Source organism: Fusarium graminearum, chromosome 4, assembly GCF_000240135.3.
Source record: "Fusarium graminearum PH-1 chromosome 4, whole genome shotgun sequence".
Taxonomy (NCBI): domain Eukaryota; kingdom Fungi; phylum Ascomycota; class Sordariomycetes; order Hypocreales; family Nectriaceae; genus Fusarium; species Fusarium graminearum.
This window is the reverse complement of record NC_026477.1, coordinates 810619-838527: the sequence shown is the minus strand read 5'-3', so window position 1 is coordinate 838527 and position 27909 is coordinate 810619. Positions and strand designations below refer to the sequence as shown.

Sequence of the window (27909 nt, the reverse complement as noted above, 5' to 3'; positions counted from 1 at the left end):
AGTTGGGGGAAGATGAATTCAAAAAGCCATGTATCTGAATCCCTGGCCTGAGCTGGCCGGCCTGGTCTAATAGAAAGCTGGCTGGCTGATAAATCGGCTGGGCTGAGCTTGTCACTCGTCACTCTCGTAGCCCGGTTCGTCTCATTAACGTCAGTCAGTCACTGTAGTTGTTGACTCAACAAGGGTCGACATTTTCTCCTTCATCATCTCTCATCACTTCCTCCTCCCCTGCCCCCGACTTTGTTTATTTTGACTCTACTCTTCTTTCTACTCTTTGAATCACTTCTTGCCTTTTGATAATATTTTTATCATCTGAATCTTTGTAATTCTTCAATTCTGCCATTGTCTTAGTACCGACCGGCCTTTCTACCTCTCAACCTCTACCAGTCCAGTCCGCGCCATATTCAACGGCGTACCAAGTACGCTTGTACTTGTACTTCTCTCACCCCCTTTAGGCTCAGAGCCGCACGACCTGTTTCTGTCCCTCAGAGAGGAGCCACTCGAGAGGGACACGGCCCCGGAAAAAAAAATCGGTTTTTTTCTTAACGCCCGTTTAGGGCATCGACTCGGGCAGTAAAGTATCCAGCATAAGCTTATTACGGGGATTCTTGGGGATTCTTTCATAGGTTCTGACTACTAAAGTTATAATCTGGCAACGGAACTTTCTTTGGCCCAATTTCAAATGAAGAACTTCTTTGGTACCGGCAAGAAGCCAACTCCCTCTCCCTCTCCCTCCTCCTCCACTCCTCCCCCTTCCTCTTCAAGGAAATCCGCCACTTTCGAGGAGCGCGACCGCGAGCACGACTCGTCTGAACCACCGCCATACTCCTCCGAGCCTTCATCGCCCGCCCGCGAGAAGTCGCCTTCAAAGTCTTCAAGGAAATCATCTCGGCCCACCTCCACAACCGAGCCAACAAAGTCCTCCCGCTCTTCCAGACTGTCGAGGCAATCTACCGACCCCGGTCACTCACACTCTCACTCTTCTCGTCGACCCAAGTACGAGCCTGAGACGCATCCTCTTAACCTCCCTCCCGAAGAACGCAAGCGACTCTCCGCTCTTGCCGCAGCCATGAACGGTAATTCTATGGATGTCGATAGCGAGCCTGTCAGTGGTGCTCGCTCAACCACTCCTCCCAACCCAAAAGCCAACGCCCAGGCCAACTTTTCCGTTCCCATTCCCAACGGATCAAGTCATGATGATGGCGCCCCTCCACCTCCTCCTCACAAGTCCAACCCCGGAAGCCCAACGATCACACCCGAGGAGGATGCCGAGTCTTACAAGAACGCTGGCAACCGCTTCTTCAAGGAGAAGAATTACTACAAGGCCATCGAGCAGTACAGCAAAGGTATGCGTCGCCACCTGCCATGAGGCTCTTTTTTTATATAATCTTTTCCGTTTGGTATAAATTATCTCCAAATGCTGACATCCAACCGCAGCTGTCGACTTATTCCCCTTCTCCGCTACTTATCTAGGCAACCGAGCTGCGGCTTATATGTCCAACGGTCAATTTGAGCATGCTCTTGACGATTGTTCCAGGGCTGCCGACTATGATCCCCATAATGCCAAGATTCTTCTGCGATTGGCCCGTATCTACACTGGTCTGGGCCGACCAGAGGAAGCTTTGACGACCTTCAGCCGTATTGATCCCCCACCTTCCGCCAAGGATATGGTCCCGGCAAAGGAGATGTTACACCACATCCAGTCCGCCCGTGACATTCTTCAGCAGGGTAACGGATCTGGTATGTCAATGGTGCTTCATGCTCTTGACCTCGCTGAGCGCGGCCTTGGTCACCGTGTCAGTAAGCCCCGCAAGTGGCAGCTTATGCGCGGAGAGGCATATCTATTGATGGGACGTGAGAACTCTTTAGGAGAGGCACAGAACATCGCTATGAACCTCCTCCGAAACAACAACCAGGATCCCGAGGCTCTTGTCCTCCGCGGACGTGTGCTGTACGGCCAAGGCGAGAACGACAAGGCAATCCAGTGCTTCCGTATGGCCATCAACTGTGACCCTGATTTCCGTGATGCTGTCAAGTGGCTGAGGATTGTCCAGCGACTTGACCGCATGAAGGAGGAGGGCAACGCCGACTTCAAGGCCGGACGTCTACAGCCTGCTATTGAGAAGTATACCAATGCTTTGGAAATTGACCCCTCCAACAAGAGCATGAACTCGAAGCTGTTGCAGAACCGGGCGCAGTGCAAGATTAAGCTCAAACAATACGATGATGCTATTGCCGACTGTGAAAGGGCTATCAATCTCGACCCTGGTTACACAAAGGCCCGCAAGACCAAGGCCAACGCTTTGGGTGGTGCCGAGAGATGGGACGATGCAGTCAAGGAATGGAAGGCAATCCAAGAGCTCGAGCCAGAGGACCGCAACATCGCCAAGGAAATTCGCAGAGCCGAACTTGAGCTTAAGAAGGCCCAGCGAAAGGATTACTACAAGATCGTCGGTGTTGAGAAGAACGCCACAGATGTCGAGATCAAGAAGGCGTACCGCAAGATGGCTGTCAAGCTTCACCCCGACAAGAACCCCGGCGATGCTCAGGCCGAGGAGAAGTTCAAGGACTTGCAGGAGGCTTATGAGACCTTGAGTGATCCTCAGTAAGAGACCCCCCGAACAAAAGACTGGAACAAGTTACTGACTTTAATTTTTAGGAAGCGTGCTGCCTATGATAATGGCGATGACCTTATGGATCCTAACGACATGTTCGGGGGCGGCGGCATGGGTGGAGGTATGGGAGGTATTGACCCTGAGATCCTCTTCAGCATGATGGGCCAGCAGGGCTTCGGTGGTGGTGGTGGCGGCGGCTTCCGATCTGCTGGAGGCTTCCCCGGTGGCGGCGGCGGTGCCCACTTCAACTTTGGTGGTGATCCTAGACAACAGCGCGGAGGATACCCTGGTGGTTTCAACTTCTCATGACCATATGGCGCTGATGATGACGATGACGACGTCGAGGATAGTGAGGAAGAGGGCTCGTATTATTATGACGAGGAAGAGGACGACGAGGACACAGCACCCTTCAAAGAGGGTGTCTATCCACAACCCACCACAGGAAGCAAATCCCGAGACCAGAAACAGAACCGGGAAGCTCATGACCGGTTGGTCGATACTGTACGGCGTTACGGTACTTTCTTCATGGCGGCAGCCGTCTTGCTTCCATGGCAAGTGGTGATCCTCGCTCTGGCGCTAGTTGGGTCCGCATACATATGTACAAAACATATCCCGGTCTTTCGTAGAAAGAGCCCTTCGACGTTGTAGAACGTACTGGCAGCACATATAAGGGGCACTTTGCATATGCTACACAACATACCATTGCCGGGCGTTTGTTTCAGGGATAGACATCAATGATTGAGCAGGGCAATGCGAAAGGATAATGGGTTACATATTATTGCTAAGGTCAAAGGGACCCAGGATACCACTACGAACTCTGTTAGACTGATTCCTCTAAATCATTTGCTTTATACATTGTCAAAAGGCCAAAAATGAATGGTTGTCTTGTTGGAGCTATACATCGATACCCAATTTCAATCAATCACGATTATATCTATTCAGCCGTACTTTTGTAACCCAAACACCAAGTTGAAACAGAAGTTGTCTTTCAGTCTGACTCTGAGGCTTAAAATCACGGAATATCGGCGAGACATTAAAGATAATGCATTCAGTTGCGCGGCATTACACGCGCTTAGGGTATCATAGAACCTGCAACCCAAAAATAACTATCGCGTAAAAAAGAACATTGCAATCATGTATAGTCTCCAGTATCACCCTTCAAGCAGCCGACGATGACGCATGGTTATTAGAAGTAGCACCATTCTGCTGCGGCTGCGAATGCTCGCCGTTTCTCCTCCCCGGCGGCACACCTCCTGTGGCCTCCACGACCTGAACCACATCGTCGCGCAGCTCAGGCATAGCAGTAGTCATATTCTCGGCCAGAACATCGCGGAAAGTCCCAAAGGCGTTGAGCTTTCCGCGCATGAGCTGGTTGCCGCGACGCACGAGCTCGACGAATTCTCGCGTGTAAATGTCTGGGTTGCGGCCGTGCTCGACGTATTCAAGGAGTTCTGGTGGAACGGAGGGGAGGTTGTGCGGTGGTGAGGCTGAGGCGTGGAGGGTGCGGAGGGACTCGGAGAGAGTTTTGCTAAAGTTGTTAGTTTGTTTTGACAAAGAGGGAGTGGTCAGACGTGTGGTACATTTCGTTGATGAGGACTTCTCTACTTGAGCGGCCGGCGGAATCGTAGGTTGAGACTTGGACCATTATTTGGTAAAGATCCTGGATGATATCCTTGAGCTGTTCTTGAAGTATGTTAGCGTATTCTGACAATTGTTTGGATAAAGACTTACGCTCAAGGGCATTGTGGTCCACGCGATCAACGGGCGCCATCTTGACGTTGTTGTATGTGTTGGTAAATGTATGGATGTTTAGATGCGATCCATGCTTTGTCTAAGTCGAGCTTCACATGGACTGGATTTAGCGGACTAATGCTACTCCGAGCCCTGTAGGGACGGGAAGTGGGTGGTGGTAGTGGGGTATCTTATCAGTAGAGAGCTTTTTCAGCAACATGCTGTAAGTCCAAGCTGTAAAGGCAGAGGCCTTGTTAAAAAAGGCTGAGACATTGATCGATTTAACATGATCAATATAGCTTGATGATATTACATGGGAGTTGATCCTGAGTAAGCTCTACTGTTGAACATATAGGAGGGTGGAAAGAATATTAGCTAGTGCTCAAAAGTGATATCCTACGATTTAGACATGCTTACAGACCAAAGACGAACAGTACACAGAATGACAAACTATCGAACCTTGTATAAACGATAGTTCTACTACTAGACATCTGTAGTGAATAAGGAAGCGTATATACTACCAGGATCTTCCAACAAGTCTCACAAATGCACAGTGACATCTACTCTCTCAGCGGTTTGTTTCTGGGGATATCCAACGGTGGCCAAGTAAACCAACACAAAGCACACAAAGTTCGAGAGCAAGCCAGGAAATTTAAAGGGTCTTCTGATTGCTTCCACATGATTGTTGTATTGACACTAGAGAGGGCCAATGATAGACGATGCAAAAGCCTTCACGCCTCCAACCAGCCACCTCAATACACCAGGCTGCCAAAGCTTATTGATGAACCCAAGGCTGGCCAAGTCTAAGCGTAGCCTTCTCAAGTCGCCAAATTAAACAAGGCAATGGCAATTAGTATCCATGGCTAATCACGGGTGAAACAGTAAAGGTATACCAACAACCATCGTCAGATTAACTACCTACTAATCCTATCATAACCTTATCCAAATACTTCCATAATATCCTGCAATCGAAACTGTGTAATAATATATACATGAGGAACAGAAAGTAAAATGACAAACACCCACATCCACGACATTAAGTGCAAACCCTTAAGACCCATCCTCCTATTTTTACCATGCTTGAAATGAGTGTGCAATGCGATACTGATGCTCGCGATGAATTAAATAAAGTGTCCTTTGCCCAGGGACACGTCCTGCTTTTTACAAAGGTGAAGGATGTAAAGAAGAAAAATAACAGAAGGGCCCATCTGGCAGTGCTGTTGGCGTTGTGTCTAAACAGCTGGTGTTGTTTAGAGGAGGGCGACGGCGCCAAGGATACCAGCCATGAAGGCAAAAACGGGAGCCTTGTTGGCGGCGACAGCAGCGCCGTTGACGACAGGCTCAGGCTCAGCAGTGGGAGTGGCGGGTACGGGCACGGTGACCTCGGGCTGAGTGACGACCTCAGTCTCGGGGATCTCGACAGTGGTGGGCTGAGGAGCGACGGTCTGGTAGACGGTGCCGCCGCCGACGGTCTGGACAATCTTGGAGTACTGGGTGACAACAACGCCCTTGCCCAGGGTCTTGACGATGGTCTTGTAGGCAGGGATAGTGGTGACAACCTCTTCGACAACAAGAGAGGTGGAGGTGTAAACGTTGGTAATAACCTCACCCTCGATGGTCTTGGTGACGGTAACGGGGCTGACCTCAGTCTTGGTGTGGTAGACGATGTCTGTCTCGTGCTTGGTCACATCGGGAAGCTCAACCTTGTCGTAAACAGTGCTGTGGACCTTGACGACCTCGTAGTCGGTTGAGGTGTAGACATTAGTGATGACCTCACCGGCAATAGTCTTTGTGATAGTGACAGGGTAGACGTGAGTCTTGGTGTTGTAGACAACGTCGGTCTCGTACTTGGTGACATCGGGCTGCTTGACGTGCTCATAGTCGGTGGTCTTGACGACCTCCTCAATCACGCTGGTGGTGGTGTATGTCTCAGTGACAACCTCGCCGGCAATAGTCTTGGTGAGGGTGACAGGGCAGACAGTGGTTCGAGTGGTGTAAACAACATCGGTCTCGTGCTTGGTCACATCGGGCTGCTTGACGTGCTCGTAGTCGGTGGACTTGACAACCTCCTCAATCACGCTGGTGGTAGTGTATGTCTCAGTGACAACCTCGCCGGCAATAGTCTTGGTGACAGTAACAGGGCAGACAGTGGTTCGGGTCTTATAGACGACGTCTGTCTCGTGCTTTGTCACATCGGGTTGCTTGACATGCTCATAGTCGGTGGTCTTGACAACATCGTAGATGTAGCTGGTGGTCGTGTAAACCTCTGTGATGACCTCTCCGGCAACAGTCTTGGTGACGGTCACGGGGCACAGTGATGTTCGAGTGACATATTCAACATCGGTGTAGTGTTTGTAAACATCAGGCTCCTTGACAGTGACATCGACAGTCTTGGCCTCAACAACTGTGACTGTAGAGGTTGTGAGCTTAGTCTCGTAGTAGGTGCTTTTCTAAAGTTAGCGCTCTGCAAGTGTCTTGGTCGATTCTCGATAACTTACTATCCCTTCTCGTGGTGGGTATAAGTGACGGGGCAGACAGTTGTAGTCGTGTAAGTGACCTCGACCTGGGTCACCTCGTGCTTGTAGCCACTGTCATGCTTGTCTCCATATCCGTAGTCATCCGCAGGAGCCTCGGGAGCCTCGTACTCTCCGCCGCTGTAGTCGGGGTTCTCATACTCGTCTCCTCGTCGGACGTTGCTAGCCAGGGCCGAAGTGGCCAAGACCAAAAGGGCAGCGCCGAACTTCATTGTGAAAGTTGCGAGATTGGTTTCGTGATATCAACGAAGGTGTTTTGAACGAGTGCAAGCTGTAAGCAAGCGATAGTGGTGGTTGAGCGAAGGTGTTAAGTAACCTGAACGAGTTGGCTACTTGAGTGAATACAAAACCAAGTTGAACTGATTGGAAGGTGAGAGAGGCTGAGTAGAGAGATGATGAGATGAATTGAAAAACTAGAGAGGGTTGCAGCCTTATATCTACAAGTTCATGAACAGATCCAGCCTCACATGAGGGAGGTTGGCAAAGTTGGTCTTGACAACTTCCAAACCTTACAGCAAGATCGTCCAACTGGCTTCACTTCCCAACCCCACCATAGGTTGTGCATTAGTCTGGTTCTTACTTCGAGGAGACGATAATCACCAAGAAGGAGGGGTGGGAATATTGGCAAGATGTGATACGGACATCGTGAGTCCAACCATATCAACGAGGGCAGAGGATGTGGCTGGAGCTCACTGGAGCAACCAATATGCACGAGGGATGCATATCGAGACGACTAGGCACTTAGCAATCGACTGAGAAAGTGAGCCTCAGTCGACGCTGTGCCAGTACGTGATGCCAGCATCATGCACGGAGGTCAGCGAGACTCTGCTAGCCAACGGCCGGCCAAGACAATTGGAGCTCCTTCGCGTAAGGTTTTTAGAGCTCGCCCTAGCTAGGGAAACCCGCAACAGCAGGGCCAAGATATCGGCCTCCCTCCAACAACCCCAACAAAAGATCCTGCCCTTCTAAGAGGACAAGGCTATTAGGTGCTCATGTTGTACAAGGCCGGCCCTTTCAGGCCCATTTGGCTGGGCATTCACTTAATCAGTTGATCACTGGATCAGCCTGCATTCAGTCTGGGGAAACCAGTAAGACGGGAGACGGCATGAGGAGTCAGAAGTTGGATTGGATACGAGGAAACATGCAATCTCTTTGCGTAGAAGGCAGCAAAGAGCGGGAACTGGTGTCCGCATCTCAACAGAACCGCACAGCCATTGGTAACCTACTACGGCAGGAACAACAAGCTGGTCGACAAGGACAACAAACTCGTAAACACAAGAGGCGGATACAATGCAACTTGGGCTTGATGACAGCATCAGCCAGCCCCGGCACCGCAGTCAACTTCTTCTGCCAATATGCACCTAGTCAAAGTATACCGTGACTGAGGCTGAAGTATACCCACATTGTGGTATGAGTGGTTTTGCTGTTGATGCGAATCGCAGGCCCGGTCACCCCGCTGGAGCTTGAGATGCAGCAACATCAGCATTGCAGATGCTTAGTGTCCGGGCAGCCAACAAACTTTCGAGCCTCTTGGAACTATGTCAAGCTGACGGAGTGAGAGTCTAGGAACCCAGTAGCGCTACGTGGACCGAGGACTTGGCGCCATCCCAGCCCAGGCATGACACAACAAAGATGCAGAAACCTGCTTGTCGTGATATTGTAGCAGAACGGCGAAAATAAGGTGGTTGTGTTTAGCATTGTAACCGTAGAGATAAACGCGAGGTTAGGTGCCATACAGTAAGCCTCTTGAGGAGGCTTTTCGCTTAACTCACGAGAGACGCTTTGCTTGAGACGGTTAGTGAGGATCATCTCCCCATATTATATCGCCAATCGACGATTCGCCCATGATAGGCGGCGCCAAGGTGCTATTGTATAGTGTTGGGGGAGTGGGGCGTCCCGCGAGAGCCAATGCTAGGTGTTCCGGGGGATTTGTTATTGTAAGATGCCCTCTGTTACTGCATGCTTGTTTGCAAACCATGGTTTTGTTCGTCAAGGCATGACTGCCCAGACTTGGCAGCCGGATCAATGGGCCGAGTAGAGAGGTGAGCGGGATATTGCTGGGCTGCATGTGCCCTCTAGCCTCTATACCGATATGGAAATTGACGGACACCACCGGGCATAAACTTTAAGCATGATGTCCATCAATAACCGTGTTGATGTAAGCCATACATGGTTGCTCTGCTGCGTAGATCGAAGCTTCCGGAGGCCGGAGACCAAGTTTGATAAACAAACAAATTCATGGCTGGTGTTTCTTGAAGGGTAAGGTGTGTTCGGTATACTGTAGATTGCCACTCTGGGAGTACTGTAGAACAAACGGGAGGTGTTCTCGCTTTGGCCGATCTCCGCGGCCATGTGGTTCACGAAACCCAGAGGTCGGCAAGATCATCGGATGCGGGCGTCTTTCCAAGCGAGCACAGCATATTCGTCGATTAGACTAGAGCCATGACTGTGACCAGTAGACTGACCACGGTACGAAAGAGCTGCGGGTTGGAACCAATCGAGGTCTGACGAGAGTCTGAGCATTGGCCAAGTACAAGTATCTACCCTCAGATAACACAGCATGTATGCACTCACAGCTGCAGCCACCACGTCTTGTGGTTGTGAAAGCCTGTTTTGGCCGGTCGGTACGTGCATACATGCACCAGGGTAGAAGAGCTCGTCTGATCTGAACATACATCAGAAGGAACAAGGCCAGGGAGTCGAAAAGCAGTGATTCTACCCTGGAGAAGTCGAGTCAAGGGATAATGATAATCGTAGCATCCCTAACCAACAAGACTAGCGTATCGTTCCCGTGTCGTTAGCGCACCGGAGGAGAGACGAAACAGCCAATACCCGCTAAAGCGCGGTTAAGATAGCGACATAATTGTCTCCGTGGGCTGCGATGGTGTGTAGCAGTAGGGCGTTGAATACGAGAGAATGCTTCCCTCAAGCTCCAGCGGACAAGGAATTGAGTTTTTTGGGTAACGAAACGGTTGTGGGAGCTTAGAAGGAAGGAAGCACCATCACACGACACGGCTTGATTTGGCAATAGCGACCCGTTAGTTAGTCCATAGTACCTTCCATTTTGCAATTAACTGAACTCGATGTAAGTGATAATAAATCAGCAATAATCAGTCAATCGTTCTTCTTTCAATCCAATTAATTGTATGTGACTCAACATGCACTGCAAACCCATAGTAGATGCAGTGCCAATGCCATATCAGCCACAATCCATTTTGCAGTTCCTCAACCCGTAGCTGCATAACGCCAATTCAGCCATGATCCAACACTGACGAACCAGCCACCAGCACTCGATGCATGAAACCGAATTGCCTATCCTCTGTTATGTGATTTTATCTGCAGCTGCATGTTTTCTTTGTCTCTTTTGCTCTGATGCTGACTAGAGTCATACGACGTCGACAGTAGAGGAGTGTTTGTCAAAAAAATACATACAAAGAAAGGCTAGGTAAAAGTAAAAATGTCCTATACAGGAATGGTTGCCACGAGATATGAATACGCCATGACATCAGACAAGAGATGTCAGAGCTTTAGCTACTAACACAACCCATGCTACGATTCGTTTAAGTTTGAATACCAAGGTATATCAACGAAAATTGATTCAGAATACGAAAGAGACAGCAAACATGACAGGTTGAACATGCAGAAACTATCCAATTCAAAGTGCGAGCTATCCTGAATGGTATTTAGATTGGCGTTGTTCGTATCCTGTTAAAGTGGTGTGGTCACTTTCTGTAGTGCCATTCTGCCATTTCAGCCACATCTTGTATTGTACTCTCACATGGAGCTTAGCTAGATGGCCTAGTCTATCAATTCCCAAACAGATCAAAGACGGGAAAGAAAAAAGAAGAAAAAGAATTGTGATTCCGTTGCATCCGAGCCACATTAAATCACTCAAGCCAAGCATAACTAAACATGGCCAAGAATAGCATTATCAAGTTTGGCTCTTTGCAACTCTCTTCTTGACCTTTGTGACATGACATAACTTGGCTGCTAGAGAAAGTGGGTGTGCTGTACCGTACAGTAGTAGATAGAGCTAAGGCAGTGTTGCTGCGCTCTTGACAGCAATTATTGGCTCGTGTCTTGTGCCATGCTCCTTTTTCCCCCTCCCTCGCTGCAGACTAACGTAGCAAATCAGGCACAAGCTGTATTGTGTGTACCTTACAGCAGAGGGAGAGCACAGACGAAGGGATGGACAGCTCAGCATTGAGTTGTTGTTGTGCCGTGTTGTGCTGTGATGTTCGATGCCGATCGCTAGGGAAAGGATCAGAGACAATTTGAAGCTCTAGACTGCCTAGGGCAATGCCAGTATAGGGAAAGACACTCGAACAATAGAGTTACCGCCCCAAGACAAAAAGACCCCAGCCATATCATGACTCCTCTTCTCCTCATGCAAGCCTGTAATAAGCTCCACCAATCCCCAGTCTCCATCTTCAACCCTTGTTCAACCTCCTCAATTTCTGTTATTGACCCCATTCAATATTGAAATGAAACGAAACAAAACGATTTGATATTGGCTCTTATTAGAGTTGTAGTATCATTATGAGGCTTCTGGTCAAGCTTATTCCGCAAATCACAACGTCATGACTTTTCCCTCGCCTCGCCTTCGCCCTTTGCCGTCTGGTGTCGGAGAGAAACAGACCCTTTGACCTGCAGCCCCCTTCTCTTACCGCCATGCATTGTCTCTCGTAAGACCAAGACTCTTGTTTGCTTGTTTCTCTTGTTTCTGCCTGACTCGGCTGTTACCGTTCCAAGAAGTAGGTGCATTTCTACTCAAGCAAGAGTGCTTGGACCCCAAAGCTTTTAGAGAGCATCGCGAGATATCTTGTTGGCATTTAGGTGTGATGGCTTAGAGCCCAGTAAGCCTTTAGGCAACTTAGGCATAATGGAAGGTCACCGCACGTGAAAACAACTTGCTGCTACCACCACATGGTTACGAGCAACCTAAGTGATTGCTGGTCAGTGTTGATCCTCTAGGGTAGAGAGAGAGTCAAGGCGATGGATCGTCTTTGCTGCAAATGCCCTGCTTTTTCCCAAGACATGCATATCTGCAAGGCCTCCCATTGTGCGGTGTGAGAAAACTCGCCATTATCGCATTGTTCCGAAGCACACTCTATAGTTTCTGTACATATGCTTACACTACCAGGGTGCTGTCACGTACAAAGTCGCCCGGTTGAAGAGTAGGACTTTGGTTCCATCGCTGGAGGGTTACCCCGTATGATCTTCTGTACAACTTGTGCTCTTTTTTTCTCGGAAGAACCCATCATGAATGTATCTGAGGCGTCTCACAGTCAGTATGAAAAGAGATATAAGACTACTAGTAACACCCTAGAATTTTAGCAGTATGAACATGATAAGTGTATGTTCTACGGTTGCACTTGTAGGGAAATATTGCCAAAGTCACTGCCTATTGGTTTGCCAACATTGACAGCGTATCGCCAGTCACAAGTCTGGGTTTTCAACGTTACAGTTGTAATTCTCAGTCCTGGCCTGTGTTTCGTGCAGCTTCATATAGCTGCCGTCACCCCAAAACATGAAAGCCATCGTGATCGTAAACCTTACTCAAGTGTTCATCATAAAATTTGTCATTTTGCTATTTCTTATAGCCATATAACGATAGACGCACTTTTAAGCATCTTCAACCACAAAACAGATCGCTTTTTGAATCATAACCGCCCAACCGTAGATCAACAATTCATATCCAATCCATCTAAGCCTTGAGGAGCTTCTTGAGCTCCTCAACAACCTTATCTCCGACCTCCTTTGTGCCAGCGTTTCCGCCCATGTCCTTGGTGCGCAGACCGCCGTCCAGGGCATTTCTGACAGCAGCCTCGACAATCTTGGCCTCCTCGGGGAGGTTGAGAGAGTATCGGAGCATCATGGCCACAGACAGGATGGTACCGACGGGGTTAACGATGCCCTTGCCCGAGATATCAGGGGCGGAACCTGTGAGATGAATTAGCTTTCTGTTAGAAACAAAAGGGGTCATATATAGCTTACCGTGGATGGGCTCGTAGATACCGTTGCACTTGCCCTGACCATCAGGAATACCGCTCAGACTGGCACTGGGCAGGAGACCAATGCTTCCAGGGATGACACTGGCTTCGTCACTGATGATATCTCCAAAGAGGTTGCTCGTCACGACAACACCGTTAAGACCGGTGGGGTTCTTGATCAGAATCATAGCAGCGCTGTCAATAAGCTGGTGCTCGACCTTGAGGTCAGGGAACTCCTTCTCAAAAGTCTCGTTCATGACCTTTCGCCACAGACGGCTGGTGGCCAGCACGTTGGCCTTGTCGAGCGACCACACTTTCTTGTCACCACGGCCTCGTGCGAGGAAACCAGCCAGACGAGCGATACGCTCAATCTCCTCTCGGGAGTAAGGCTCAGTGTCCCAGGCCGAGCCGGAGCCGTCATCCTCCTTGCGCTCGCCAAAGTAGATTCCGCCAGTGAGTTCTCGCACAATGACGATATCGGTACCGCGGCAGACCTCGGCCTTGAGGGGAGAGGCGTCGACGAGGGAGTCAGAGGCGAAGAAGCAAGGTCGCAGGTTGCCGTATGTGCCCATCTCCTTGCGGAGCTTCAGAAGACCCTGCTCGGGACGGACAGCACCGGTGCCCCATTTGGGGCCTCCAATGGCACCGAGGAGGACAGCGTCGGCTCCCTTGGCGGCAGCGAGGGTCTCGTCGGTCAGAGGGGAGCCGTTGGCGTCGATTGAGCACTGGAAGAAGATGTCAGCTAGGGTGAAGGAAACGGGTGCTCGAGACTTACACCACCCATGAGATGGTCCTTGAAGTTGAACTTGCCGACACTGGGCTTGTTCTCCTCGAGAGCCTTGAGGACCTAGTAAAACAGTCAGTTTTCAATTCTTCATTCTTCGCTGCGCAATGTCTCTTACTCGGATACCCTCGGCCACAACCTGTCCTCAAGTTAGCTCATGCTCAGGCAAACAATTCCTCCAGAGCTACATACCTCGGGACCGCAGTGGTCACCACCCAGGACGACAATGTTGTGCTCAGCCATTTTGATTATATATTGATTGATTGAATGAATCGGTATAGTAAGAAAGAAAACAGAGAGGAGAGAAGAGAGTCGATGGCCGGAACTTGTTTTCTTAACTCTCCGTTGCTGCCCCGCATTATCACCATTCTTTCTCCGCCATTCCGAGATCGGAGGACTTGGAGCTCCGCAAGCCGGCTCTTCATTCACTGGCCCGCTCGGGCCCTACGGCAGAGCTAGGAGTGGGCAACTACGACATTGGCCAACGAGAGGCGAGACCAAGATCATTTTGGGTAGTATCTCTTTAAGTTTCCCCATTCAATCTCCAGGTACCGAAGCTTCCCACTATTTGATATGAGAATTAAAGTACAAAGTGTTGCACACGGCATGTCCATTGCTTGTCACTGACGAGCTGTCACTCACCTCAGCACTGCAGCGGATCATTCGGCATAATGCATGTATGGTATTTGTCTGGAGCGACAATGTTTGTATATGTACCTTATCAAAAGCAATGTTGTCATCCAGAACTCCGTCCTTCCCGTCTACTCCCTCAGAAATGCTTGTTCAACCTGTTCCTATCGAAACGCCCTAAATGATTTGCTCTTCAACGGAGATGCCACTGGCACGCCGCCCCCAGCCAGGTTTCCTCGCCCAGTGTCTCGCAGTCGGCCTCCTCGCATGTTTGGCGTGTTGGCACAGAATGCGCAGATATATACCCTTGGCTGAGTTCTGAGGTTGACATTAACACACTTTCCATGGAGCCACATTTCACAGGACTCGCTATGTCAAATGTCAGTTTGAGGTCATTCGTTACATGTCGGCCTGCGACATATTGTAATCGACTTACCACTGGATCATGAAGCCGTCTCCCCCGTCAGCCCCCTTTCGGCCACAGACACACTTGACTTGTCTGTCTGTAATAAGGCTTGACTCAGTGAGGGATGACGGCGAGTTGCTATCACCTCGGAAAGGGCCAAGGCTACTACCTTGGAAAGGGCGATGTTGCCCACCTTGTCCCATTGGATTAGACCGTTTCTTACGGTCCTCCATCACCTTGCGGAGCTCGCTTGTAGCGTCTCCAATTTTGTCCTTACGCTCATACATAACAGTCTCGCTCTCGCTCTCTCCGTCATGTGGCGATCCAGCCATCATGTCGTGGATACTACTGGTGCTTCTATCGCTGAAGCTACGCCTCGAAGAGTGGAAGATGGACCCCACTGGTCTCACAGGATCCGGCAAGGCAAAGGATGTATTGAACGAATTGGTCCGGCTAGGAATGATGATGGGCTCATCGTCAGAGGAAGACTCGTCATCGTCTGAAGGTCCCAGCTCGCGTGTCCGGCTCCTATCCCGAGACACCTTTCTCTGACCCATACTTGGTTCCCAGTCCCACTCATTCGGTACGATAGTTGTCTCAGCACGGGCTCTTCCCCTTGAGTCGATGGTGAACTTTACAGACGTCCGAGTCGGCGGGTGTTGCAGCGATGGCCCCTCGGGTATGGAAGCCAAACCCGACTGACGATTCTGATTCTTCATAGGAGACAGCCTTCCGGTTGGCTTGGCAATTGGTCGTCCGACAGGCGCACTGTCGTTAGTGGGACCATTGCTAGCTTGGGAGGCAGGTCGAGCTGGGGCAAGCTTGGGGAGCACTTGTCGGTTCTGCGTCTGCGCTCTCTTGCCACGGTTCTCGCTGAAACTTCGGCCCATTCCAGGTCGAGGGTTTGACTTGACAGGTGATGGTGCAAGAGCACGATCTGGTACCTTGGTGACCCTCAGGTCCTTCATGCTGGATGATTGTCGGATGTTATCTCCAAGAGGGGTTCTAGATCTCGTTTGGAAGATTGCGCCTTCAGCCGAGCCGGCTTGTGTCACTGGGATGATAGCAGGGTTATCCATAACAGAGGTGGGAGGGGGTTCAAAGAGCAGCCCAGGATTTACTCCTTGCATGGGTTGCCCAAATCCAAAAGAATTATCTAAAGGAGCAGAAAGAGCCGCAGACATGGCAGCACTTGCTGCCGTTGTAGCAGACGCTGAGCCCATAGGCTTTGGGGCAAGGGCACGGTCACGGTGGATCGATTGCATAGGATCTGAACCTGTTGGAGCAAATGGTGCGGTAGGATCTTGGAAGAGAGGCACTTCGCTATTCCAGTCAAATGATCCTGTATGGCGGTGACCATGACCACCTCCATGCTGAACAGGTGTTGTCTGGAAGGCATTGGAAGGTGATGCACTAAAGTCAAAGTCCATACTCATCGAGGGATCCCAGAATGTGGTGGGTGTTGCAGTGGGAGCTGTCATGGGATATCCAAACATGTCACCAGAAGTAGCCATAAAGGCAGCAAGATCATGTTGCTGTTGTTGGGAGGTGCCATTAAAGTCGGGCTGGCCGAAAACCTGGTCATTTTGCATGGTGAGCTTGTCAGCGAGCTTGTGCTCTTCCCTTCGTCCAGTGGGTGGGGGCGTCGCCGTTTGCGCAGGCTCTGCACCCTTGACTCCGACTTTCCTAACCTTCTTGGAGAATTGGAACTGAACAGACGGATCAGGACTGGGCAGCTGTGTCGGATCGGTTATGTATTCTTGAGGTACGTTTACTGAGTTCGGGGATGAGGCCAAGCGGCGTGAGGGCTCGACCGGCGGCAGTGGTAGGCGGTTGTTTGTAGAGAAGTGATTTACATGAGTCGCAATTCCAGTGGCAAAGCTCTCAGCAGACAGCAGTCTTTTGTGACCACTGGCAATAGTGGCGGTGGTGTAATCGACGAAAGGGTATTGTTGAGGTCCACGGAGATTTCCAGGGGTCGAGTTGAATACGGAGTAGTCTTCAGCGTAATGCGGCGTCCAACCCCCGGCCTCGGCAAATGCACCTTGCCCGGGCTTGGGAGTATCGAATACGGGACTGGGAAAGACAGCAGAGGTAGGTGTTCCTTCAGATGTCGGAGGGCGGTGGTTCGGATTGGCAAAACTGCTCGTGAAGAGGTTAGTGAATGCGATATAGGTACATGGTGACTATGTGGTTGGTGATGTTGAAGGAAAGCAAAGGAGAGTGTTGCAAATGCGAGCTTGCCTTGTAGCCAGTTGATCCCCACTCATAGCAGCTCTAAAATATTTTCATAAAGGCCAGTTTTGATGCAAGCCGAGCAAAGTATCGAATTCGAGATTGATAACGTGCACGGCCAGTCAGGTCACGTTTGACCTTTGAAAAGCACTAGCAAGGGCCGAAAACCATGCAAAATATCGAGAAATAGCACTTGATAAATATTCGGAACAATCAGATGAGGTCGAAAGATTGCAGATGATCGGACAGAATCGGGTTCGTCAATGTCGAGCTCGGCGTGGGCAGGCTGTGAGAAGGAACTTGTTGGGTTGATGTAGTGATGGAAAGTCTATTTAGATGTGATGTCGCAGGTCGGTCGGTGCTCGTGGGTCATTACGGGGAGTCGTAAAGGATCATGAAGAACGGAAGAAAAGCATTAAGGTCTAAGACTGTTTTACCAGGCCAAGCATGTCGGTCAGCCACTGATGATAAAAAAGATGGAATATGGTGTAAAGGGAGGAATGAAGTCGTCGGGAGTCGGGATAGAATACGGGATGGACCAAAGTAAGTAAGCCCCGATTAAAAAAAGAGGAGGGGCAGGCAGGGAAGAGAAAGCCAGGCGAGGCGAGGCCAGGCTACAGGCAGGTTAAAAAGAAAGGGAGAAGACGAGCAAAAGCAGGGAGAAGTTAGAACCCCGCCAGATGACGCTTGAATGCGCAAGATAAATAGATAAATGAAGTGTTGAAGTGCTGAGGATGAGACCTGGCTTGGGACTTGTCTCGTCGTCAATGGAGATGGAGATGGATGGTTGTTTATAGTGGGATGATTTGATGGTCCAGCTGCAAGTTGATGGAGATACGATACGATACGAATACCGAGGCCAAATTTGATATAGCCAAAGCAAACAGAGTGTTGAAAGAATATGAGTATCTTACCTTGACATCCGGCGACCAGTAGGTATTTTCCTTGGGGTTTTGTCCTGTTTCCTTTTCGAGTCTCTTCTTTTGTCCGTTTGTCCCGTATCGCCCTGACTCGACTCGACTCGTGAACGGTGATGCTGTGATCTTGCGGGTGCCGACAGTCGGTTCCTTTAGGCAGAAGAGGTCTGTTCGCTTCGCTTCGAGTCCCGCGGTAAATTCTTTGAAGAGAATGGACAGGTTCGGGTTGGATAAGGATAAGAATGGACGAATGCAGTGGATACAATACAGTATGCGCCGTGCCCGACCTTCCTATTTACAACACCTGCACTGCGCTGCACTGACTGATTGAGCTGAGCTGAGCTGTTTGCAGTAACTATACCCTCAGCTAGACGTAATAGGCGGTTAACAGAAATTGAGGAATAAATAAATCGAAAATAAACACAATAATCATTCAGAGAATAGCAGAAGTCAACAAAAGTCATTTACATCTCATATGAATCTCATAGCTCCAAGATCGCAAGCTTGGTGGCACATCAGCAACTTGCCCTCAACTTAACCGTTGTTGGGCAACCGCCGGGAAAAGAGGTCTTCAGGGGCCTCAGTGCGCTACACTCTGCTAACTTCGATTAGCCAACCGCTGGAACAGATCTAACCTGGAAGAGGCACCGCCCGAAAGCCAACGGTTACCTCTCATGAGCTGAGAGGATAACAATGCAGCTAACCATTCGACGCCTCTGCACGATAGCCGTTGATTTACCTAACTTCACTTAAACTTGAGTTACTTTTGTGAATTAGAAGCTATGACTGGACTGATTGGTCATTGGAGTTATGATCAGCTCAGTCGTATTTAATCCATGTCATGATGGTTGCCCGCTATGACTCCCGTCATAGATATCTAACTATAGAATACAACCTCCTGAACCTAGATAGTCAGACTGTATCAGAGTGTTTTCAAAGAGGATCCTGGTGGAAGCATTTAATGTTATTATAGACTGATCCTGATCATGATAAGGACAAGTTTCCCTTTGAAGGCAACAATAGCCATGTAGCTAAACTATTCATCCCCTGCAGCTGCATGGCTCACCGACTGCTTACAGCCAACCAACACGTCTCCGAAACCACAATCAGCTCACCCAGTTTGTCATGATCGGCTATTGTCTTGTCTAGTCTCATTCCAGCCATACCCATTCAACAATAGGTGATTCAGCCCTGTTGTCTTGAGACGTGAACACTTGGACTCAGACGTTGCTCGAGAAACAGACGATGCATCACTAGCTTTAGTCAACAATAGAAATCAAGAGTCAAAATGGTGGACTTTGCACTCGTCATCGAGACGTTTGGGTTGTGTGGTTGTTGGGGCTCTATCTTGCTAGTCTGGGAGCCGGTAGTTTTAGAGTAAATCATACTCCGTAGTCATGTTGTTTGTTTGTGCTTGCTTTTTTAAAGAGTAAGGGTTCTTTCAGCTCGGAAAACGATTCCTCCAATGGCTGGATCAAAGAACACAGTATCTCTTGATGGTTTCTGATTTGTTGGTCGACCGTTGGCTAACCTAGAGAGCTTGAGCATGTCCGTCCCTGAGCTATCTCAGGCACAAAAAGCAACGTTTTGTGGCTGACATTTGGGACAAGAGACAACTATGATTCAATCTCATTTGAAGTCCAATGGTTATCGGAAATATTGACTTTAATAGTAATTTATGAGCTGCATTTCTCATCCAGCAACTCACCAATGAGGTTATCGTCAGGAGTTCCTCCTAGACAAGGTTTCAACGGGATGGGTAGAACAGCGGTTAAGAATAGACGTTGCTTTGACCACGACTGACTGAGTGCTTTGAAACAATAATAGTTTCGGTGGTTTCACAAACTCTTCAGCTTCTTTTAATAGACATATTACATGTGCTGATGCTTCACACAAGGATAACCACAGCTATATAGACAACAGTATATCTCTGACAGATGCTTTCATAATCAGACCCAGTGGCCTTTCACGTGCTATCGTATCTTAACCAGCCAGACGGTAAAGTGAAGGCACCGCACTTCTTCATGATTGGCCGCCCGCAATTGACGAGATGGAAATAGACCTTTGTCGACCAGGGTTTTAAGTGCTTGCATTCTCCCATTCCAACTGTTTGAGTCTTGACATTCCTATCTTAAACTTCGAGGTATTCTGCAGCGGGCGTTATTCTTTGATTGTGTTGTGAGACAAAGACATTCTTTATCAGCCACATGCTCATTTACAAACTTTTAGCAACCTTGCAGATAAACTAACCACAGACTATGTAGTAACAGGCTATTGCTTAATTGACTCTATTTGCTCTGTACAAGCAAGGCCATCACAAGAGTTGACTGCCGCGAGTATCTACCGAAGGCCGAAACAGTCACATACATCCGGACAAACGTGCACAGAGATGCCTGCATCGAGGTATAACATACCACTCAACTTAATGACCAACTTATACTCTTTATATCCAGTTATTCAACCATTATCATCCTTTCCCGGCCCCGCTCAACGTTTCTTCCCCTCCCCTCCGGACCCTGCTCCCCGGCCGGCCCCATCCGGCCTGGCCTCCGCGACGCATGAATTCTGGGAGATTAAGGCAAGTATTTGTTTCTACTTGTTGTTCTCTCACGCCCCTCTCAAGAGATCTTGACAACTCAGACGCCCTTTCGGCAACGATGTCCTTTTGATAAGAGTCCTCTTTTAATGTCCAGGATGTACGGATGATGCTTGTTAAGGTTCTCGGTTCAAGGTCTTGCTTGCTTCCTCACGATGCGTTGTTCATTCTAGCCTCGTCGGGATACAGAACTTCAGACTAAATCTCGTTACGGATTTTCCTTGTATGTGTAATAGGAAAGAAAATCTCTCATGGTCCACGCGTTCATGTCGGATCCTTTACAAAATCCTCCGTGATTAACATGATGTTCCACCAACGCGGTAGATTTCTGTGACAAAGACTCGACTTGTCCTGAGACAACCCCGGTTCGTCTTCAAGCTCATCGGTACCTGCGTCAGATTCAGAACCTGCCAAGTCGAGATCCGGAACCTGTCACGTCAGCAGAAACAACATGTAACCGATGGGTGATGGGCTATCCGTAACTCTACGTGCTTCTCGCTAAAGCATATAATGAAATGCTAAGCTAAGATGACATTCATCGCTATAATACCGGACGTTGTTTCGCCTAAGTCTCGTCAGTAATAACACGATATAATTGCATGCGTATAATAGCAGCGCTTTCTGGAAACTCGCTACGTAGATGAGTGCCCTTTCGGGAAATCCAATCGTTCCTTGTTCGCCTCAACCGCTGGCAAGATCAACAAGGGATCTCCATCTCCCGCTTGCCGACCTGTCTTGTCCTTGTCAGCCCTGGACATACTCAGATCTCGTCACCCAGTCTAATAACGGCAAACATTAAACATTTCTCCTCAACGTTGCAGCACTCCCTGGCGTGATGGTTGATCACCTCTAAATCCCTGATCTTAATGCGCCACATATCTTGGTCTTTTCGCTAGAATAACAAGGTCTTCCCTATTCAAGAACCGCCGAACATCACTGTAACAGCCTTTCATAGGCTCTAAACTCTTCATTAAACCCCGTGGTGCCACTTTTCCATCTGCAAAGCAACATTGTGTTGTTGCAACGGGCTCACAAACCAGCCTGCCTTTGGTTTTAAATTGGCGTCACATCGCGCCTACTTTCCCTCCAAACAAACACAGTAGCCGATGATCCTTCTCATTTGACGTTTCACGGAAAGGTCCGTCTACAAAGAAGTTCCACGCCTTGTGATGTGATTGACCCACGCGTAAGATAAAGTTGGCAAAAGTGATTCATTGATGGGTGACCGTGGTAGTAATTTCTATCTATTGTAAAGCAAAGCATGCATTTGACTTCGACTGGCCAGCAGCATCGTCCATTTTGCTCGTTTCAATCATCAGGCTCTTCCCGGGAGGAAGGCTCCCAATCCTAAACCGACCATTCTATCTAGTGCAACAAAAGCAAAACTCCTGGGGTATCTCTCAAAAGGTGAGCAGATGTAAGAAAAAGAAAATAAGAAGTAAAAAAGAAATTGTTGAAATGTGTCCTCCACTTTTTCTTGACATGTACTTTTTCCAAGCCCAGCTTTGAACGTATGAATGAATGCCTTTATCCTCATCAGGCCTCAAAGCCAGGCATTCCACCTTTCCCAAATAGCTCCAAGAGAAGAAAATATAAAGCAAAAAAAGAGCAGTCAAAGATAGTCAAGAACAAGAATTAAACAAAAAAAACAATAAGCTTCCAGGAACGACAAACATCATCCTTAGCTTCAACTGGTATCAAAGTCATCCCGAAATCTTTTCATAACGTAGCGAGTGTGGTGTCATCCGCGACTGAATCTGCTGTCGCGGAATGACGGAAATCAAAAGGAAATGTCTATCGGTATAATTGCAAGGTCGTTTCGAGTTAAATCATGTTCGGAAAGGGTTCGGTCGTGACGAGGACGTTTCCAGACATCGGGTCAATGGTGTAAGGCTCCTGAGGAGTAAGAAGATGATGGTGAGACTGAGGGTGAGATGTAATGTGTGGCATGACAGAAGGTCTAGGCGTAGTAGCCGACTCCATCGAGGAGCCTGGCATCTGGGGCGTGATAGGTCGTTGATCGGTCTTGGGCTTTGCCATGCTCGACATGGCTAAGGCCCTGGCGTTGCTGCTCTCGCGGCGACGTTTGGGCGTATCCTTGACCTTGAGGTGTGTATGGCACTGGACATTGTTAGTTAAAGATTGTCTTATGGGGAAAAAAACAAGGTTTACCTTGTAAGCGTGTCTGAACCAGGTGGTCCCCTTCTTCTTGCTGCTGACGAGTGCGATCCACTCATTGCAGCTGCCGCAAAGGCCTTCCCAAACATCAGGGTTGCCATCCATGCGTCGCTTCTGCTGAGGCTCCTGGAACGAGCTTCCGGTGGCGGCGCTGATACCATGAGAAAAAGACTTGTCGTACCAAAAGGCCGAGTTCTTCAACACGAGCCACCTTCCGGGCTTGCAGATTCCACACCATCCCTCGCGCTTATTGCCGTGTCCCCGGACCCATCTAGGGGTGTAAAGGTCGCCTTCAAATCGCAGTTCCTGCTCGCGGGGGATCATGTCGGGATCCTCGGGGTTCATGTCCTCAGCGGGAGGAGGAATCTGCTCCTCGTGGAGAGCAGCGTACAGATCCGGAGGGTCAGAGAGATCGGTGTAGTGACCGCTAAGGCAGCTGGCATCACCGTTGCTCTGAAGCATCCTGAAAAGGCCATGAGACAGAAGAGGCTGGGGCGGGGCATAGTGGTTGACGTCGGTTTGCCATTGCTGCTGCTGGGCCATCTGAGATGGAAGCTGGGTGGGAAGCAACATGCTGTTCCTCTGGAAGATAGGAGTGCTGGGGACGACGAATGGGGCCTGCTGCATTGCCTGGAGGTTGCCATAGTTGAGGGGCAGAGGAGAGGCGCCAATAGCAGGAGAAGAGTGGCCGGAAAACATCTGCTGGTGATTGTTGTACACGTCCTGGCAAGGGTGGTAGGCGTATTGAGCAGGCTTTCGGCTCACAGGGGCTCCGTAAGTGCCTGTGGACCATCGCTTGATTCTAGGGCCTTCGACACTGTAAGGAGCAGATCGTACGTTGACTGGTCGTGGAGAAGGAGAAGCGCCACGGCCACGGCTCTGAGTTCGAACGAGGTCGGTCCTGGACTGAGGGGTCATTCGCGGTGAAGCAACGGGCGAGAGCTGAGTTGAGGACATCATGGAAGTGCGGTTGGAACGATGAGGGTAGTCTGAGGTGAAAGAGGGTGCCTCAGAGAGAGCTGCCGAGAAGTCATCATGGTGCATGTCGGAGAATGCACCAGAGGTGGACATGGAGAAGGAAGATCCGGACATGCGGCGCTGTTTTGAGCCACCATCGATGGCCATCAGATCCTCCTCAACAAGTGCACCATGCTTGAGGTCAAGAACAGGAATAGCCTCGTCGGCAGTGAAAGAGTTACCCATTCCCATGGTCATATCGTAATCCATGCCATGAAGATCAAAGTGATCCTCAGTCGGCTTATCCATCCATGAAGCTATTTGAGATCAGTCAAGTGTCGTAAGGAGATGGTTGATACACTTACCGTTGTCCATGGTGGGAGGGTAAAAGTCTTGGTGCATAGAAACAGGACGGGACATGGTCTCGCTGGGAGTTTGCTGGAACGAGACGGAAGATGTGTCCCAGGAGGGTACTGATGAGAAATCCTCGGCACCGCAGAAAGAAAGTCCTTGGTAAATTGGCATAGGTCGAGGCTTAGACTGGGTGACTGGTGTTGACCACATCTCATCGGAGCCCATCATGGACTCGCTCTCGGTGAACTCGTTGTGATTCATCTTGGTTGTGGACTATGAAAGCCAGTTGTGAAGACTATCGCAGATAGCAATGAAAGGGAGTGAAGGTTCAACGTTGATGTTGCTATAAGCATCAACTGTAAGTATCGTGTGAATATGGATGAAAGGAGGGACAAGAATGATAAAACATACAGTAGGGTGTGACAAAAGCAGAAACAGAAGGGCCCTGTCAAAGAGCGAGCTGTTAAGCTAATATGCAGAATCTATCTGACAAGGGCTGCGTGGTGTTAGCATGAATTCGTGATGGACGATCATGGTAAACGGGCTCAGGGTGTGAGGTCCACATTGTCGTTGGATCTTCGGGAGTGCCGCGGAACATCTCTGGCTTACCTGGGTAACTAAGAAGCAATGGCCAAGTCGAATGTGGGAGTAATTTCCGGTTAAGCAACATGCGTTGTAAGAAAGGTGTTGTAATCAACGAGCAGCACCGGAATCAAGGCGGCTAGGGTATATTGGCAGTGTTATCAAGAAACAGGATCCCTTGTGCAGCTGGTGACGAAGACGCGTAGAGAGTGTATTGGTTGGTTGTCTTTGTAAAGGAAAGTGGCGTAGTTGGTGAGCCTTGTTTGAAGGAGAGGATATTTAGACCTAGTCTTGGATAGTAGAGGGCAGGCCCGCGATGTTATACGATTTGATGTTAAGCAAGTGTTTGTGTTAAGGAATGACTAGAAAAGAAGAATAGAATTGCAAGAGAAGCGTATGCAAGAAAGGATAGGTCGAAAGGGCGGAGCCGGAACCTGGAGGTATAAGAGCAGATGGTATGGCAGAGCAAGAGGCATCATCCATGGAGACAAGGTAGCTCCGCAAGTCAGGGACAGTCACCAGGGGAGAGGTTTGGATAGACGGGAGGGGCTGGACCGAGTGGATTCCAACACACAACACAGACCGATCTATGAACTGGTACAAGAGGAAGCGGATACATAGTAGAGGAAGGAGGGGGCTATCCGGTGCAAAACAGAGTCGCAGCGCTGCTAGGATGGGATGGGCCCCAGCAGGTTGCGAGTACAGTACTATGTTCGTCAATAAAGTCAAGGAAGTTGAGAAGCCGGTGGGGCGACATGACAGGGGTAACGACATGGATGTACATGACCCCGGACTAAGGATAATAAGGCCACAGCTTTCAGTCGACAAGGCTGGCGGGCGGTTGATAGTGAGCTTAGGTCTCATGAGGGGCGCAGAGAGTTGAAGTGATGGTGCGAGGCATCCGAAAGAATAAAAATGTGAAATGAAGGACCTGTATAGCATCGTAAAGTATCCCAAACAGAGCCCAAGACAACCAAGAGTGGCGCAGGCTTCATGAGTGTATCGCCAGGGTATTCGATCGGGCCATTGGACCATCCAGTCGGGCTGCACAACAGCGACTCGATGGAGGTGGCTTGTCTCATCCTATGCTGAAGAAACAAGAGACGAAGGGGCATGTGTGGATGGACGGGCGGGCTGGTGAGTCGACAAGATCGAAGCTTTCATTGTATCGACTCAAACTGAGCCACGTTAGTCCCGTCTGGGGTTGACAAAACTTCCGACGAAAGCGAGCTACGACTGCAGGCACACCACATCTGGCTGTTTCCTGACACCTTGGCCAGAGGTGCTACGGTAACTGTATAGCTCTGGGTCCTTCGTTTGGCACCCCCAGAGTGTCGGCCGGCACACCCCTCTGGAGCCCCGGGAGAGGGACAATGCGCGCTAGAGTCGAGACAGGCCAGGGTGCGATAGATGCGTATGCTATTTTTCACAACAGTCGAAACCGCTAAAACTCGGGTGTGATGGCTGGTGCGTAGGCTAATTGCTTGACGGGCACCATTATCGAAAGATTTCAGGAACCGAGCCGAGTAGCTACGGGATCGCCTAGATTAAGCCAGAGCGTATCCGTAAATCTTTGAGGATGGCGTTTTTGACAAAGCGATCTGGCGATATCATATCGTACATACGTCAAAGACGCCATCCTCTGATCCCCCGCACGAGGGGCGTCGATATGGTAAGGTGTGACGTCTGGTCTCGATCGTGCGGCGGTGAACACCTGAAGAGCTTGACAAAAGGTTTTGGATTCGAACGCTACATCGAGCCGGCGACGGTCATGTAAGCAAGGTGGCAAATCTTCACATCAGTAGTGCGTGAATGTTTGTTTTCTCGGGTGATAGGTCATCAGAAGATTTGTGGCTCAACACCAGGACGAAGCAATACCACTTCGCATCGAAGCGGCAGGCGACGCGCCCTGAAATCCAGGCTTTGACCAGTCAATTGAGGAGGCAGGTGTGAAGATTTAGTGGCAGAGAGCGAATCGGAAGCATAGGTGACCTATAGCAGCAGAAATGTCTGGTGCTGATATAGACTGAGATGTGAGTTATCCATTTTTTGAGAGGGCCTTTGAGGCTCTCGATCTGCTTCCGCTTGGCTGTTGGAGGGTATATCCGACTGAGACCTGCTGAAAGTACAGCTAGGTCTTCCTGTATTTCCGGCCTTGGCTGGCTGATGTTTACTGCTGTGCTCAGATTCGAGATGCACTGAAAGGAAAGGCCAAAGAGGTTGCAAGCGTGTGAGGGAAGACTACGACAAGCGAGTGTTTGAAGTTGGAGGAGAGTGGGTCGGACAAGAGCATATGATTTGCGAAGAAAGGACCAGGGGTCTAATGAGAAGAGCGGGACGAGTCTCTTGTTCCTACCGTTTGGGCGTAGAGTCCGCAAATACGGATTTCTGATTGGACAAAGCAGCCACGTCTCAGCCGTGCGCAAGGAGACTGGCGTGTCTCAGATCTGTCGCAAGACCAGGGGTTATTAAACAGGGCCCACTGATACGTCCAAGGGTGCGCCCACTGATTCATCCACTGAACGATTCCGTGGCTCAACTGGAAGCTCAGTAGTAGTAATTAATTTATAAGTGCCCAAGCTCAATTAGCTGAGTTGCCCGCTGAGAAAGCCACACCTAAAGCACCTCCAGCTAGTAGCTGGAGCACAATTCGCCGAAGACATGGACGACCACGTCAGCGCACGATCCAAGGATAACAGTTAATTGCGATAGTGGATCATCTCAGTCTATGAATAGCAGAGACAGAGGGCAACTTGTTTGCACAGACAGCGCATTCTCTAACGACGGGTCATTTTCAACTTTACAAAGCAATAAATCGCCGGATCTCGATCCTGTCTCTGTCCTTTTTAGTACACTCGCAGATAGAACATCCCCGCGATCCCTTCACCTGGACAATTCGACCACCCGTCTGTTGCGCAGCAAGTGCCGGATCCTCCTTCGGGGTCAAGGAAGAGCCCAGTTGACACTGTTACATCGCGTTGGTAATCTCTTGTTTTATTTTCTCATCATTTAACCAGATTTCCCCCTCGTCTCGTCTCCATACAGCCCCGTTCGCTTATTCGGTCATGTTGTGTATAAGTACAATTCATCATTATATTGCAACGCGTCATCTTGTAGTGTACTTGTCACGACAAACTATTCTCTCTGGGTATCAGTGCCCAACACTAAAACCGTATTTTCTGTATGTGCTTGCTCTTTCCACATTGAGCACGGTGAATTCTTCCAGTCAGCTGGGTTGAGCCCAATAGCTTGGTACGTTGGGATGAAAATTGAGGCTGTCAGATGGTTGACTAGCAGCCAACTAACTACCTCACTAACTAGCATAGACTAAAACCAAAGGCAAGACTGAAAGCCAAAAATTGTTTCGCATAACAACTTATAGTGATGCCAATGCTCA

At 49.5% G+C, this 27909-nt stretch overlaps 6 protein-coding genes across 6 annotated transcripts; 1 reads left to right on the top strand and 5 right to left on the bottom strand.

Annotated features, from left to right (window-relative positions):
- Positions 1-682: 682 nt before the first annotated feature.
- FGSG_06678 (uncharacterized protein) lies at positions 683-3467 on the top strand (the record flags this gene model as incomplete). Its single annotated transcript, XM_011328008.1, has 3 exons — positions 683-1346; positions 1438-2605; positions 2660-3467. 3 exons carry the CDS (start codon positions 683-685, stop codon positions 2922-2924), a joined length of 2097 nt encoding a protein of 698 aa, XP_011326310.1. The 3' UTR covers positions 2925-3467.
- A 194-nt stretch (positions 3468-3661) lies between these two features.
- FGSG_06677 (uncharacterized protein) lies at positions 3662-4418 on the bottom strand. Its single transcript, XM_011328007.1, has 3 exons — positions 4347-4418; positions 4196-4298; positions 3662-4143 (listed from the first exon to the last, which is right to left on the bottom strand). The coding sequence occupies exons 1-3, from the start codon at positions 4384-4386 to the stop codon at positions 3774-3776; spliced, it is 513 nt and encodes a 170-aa protein (XP_011326309.1). The 5' UTR covers positions 4387-4418; the 3' UTR covers positions 3662-3773.
- An 841-nt stretch (positions 4419-5259) lies between these two features.
- On the bottom strand, positions 5260-7834 carry FGSG_06676 (uncharacterized protein). The gene is made up of 3 exons (XM_011328006.1): positions 7343-7834; positions 6845-7196; positions 5260-6791 (listed from the first exon to the last, which is right to left on the bottom strand). Exons 2-3 carry the CDS (start codon positions 7090-7092, stop codon positions 5597-5599), a joined length of 1443 nt encoding a protein of 480 aa, XP_011326308.1. The 5' UTR covers positions 7093-7196; positions 7343-7834; the 3' UTR covers positions 5260-5596.
- Positions 7835-12459: 4625 nt separating this feature from the next.
- Positions 12460-13900, bottom strand: FGSG_06675 (3-isopropylmalate dehydrogenase; the record flags this gene model as incomplete). Its single annotated transcript, XM_011328005.1, has 5 exons — positions 12460-12823; positions 12878-13598; positions 13649-13720; positions 13776-13796; positions 13850-13900. 5 exons carry the CDS (start codon positions 13898-13900, stop codon positions 12588-12590), a joined length of 1101 nt encoding a protein of 366 aa, XP_011326307.1. The 3' UTR covers positions 12460-12587.
- A 474-nt stretch (positions 13901-14374) lies between these two features.
- Positions 14375-17377, bottom strand: FGSG_06674 (uncharacterized protein; the record flags this gene model as incomplete). Its single annotated transcript, XM_011328004.1, has 4 exons — positions 14375-14656; positions 14720-16835; positions 16873-16970; positions 17366-17377. The coding sequence occupies 3 exons, from the start codon at positions 17375-17377 to the stop codon at positions 14720-14722; spliced, it is 2226 nt and encodes a 741-aa protein (XP_011326306.1). The 3' UTR covers positions 14375-14656.
- Positions 17378-22265: 4888 nt separating this feature from the next.
- On the bottom strand, positions 22266-24191 carry FGSG_06673 (uncharacterized protein; the record flags this gene model as incomplete). Its single annotated transcript, XM_011328003.1, has 4 exons — positions 22266-22562; positions 22614-23372; positions 23457-23893; positions 23942-24191. 4 exons carry the CDS (start codon positions 24189-24191, stop codon positions 22266-22268), a joined length of 1743 nt encoding a protein of 580 aa, XP_011326305.1.
- Between the last annotated feature and the right edge of the window lie 3718 nt (positions 24192-27909).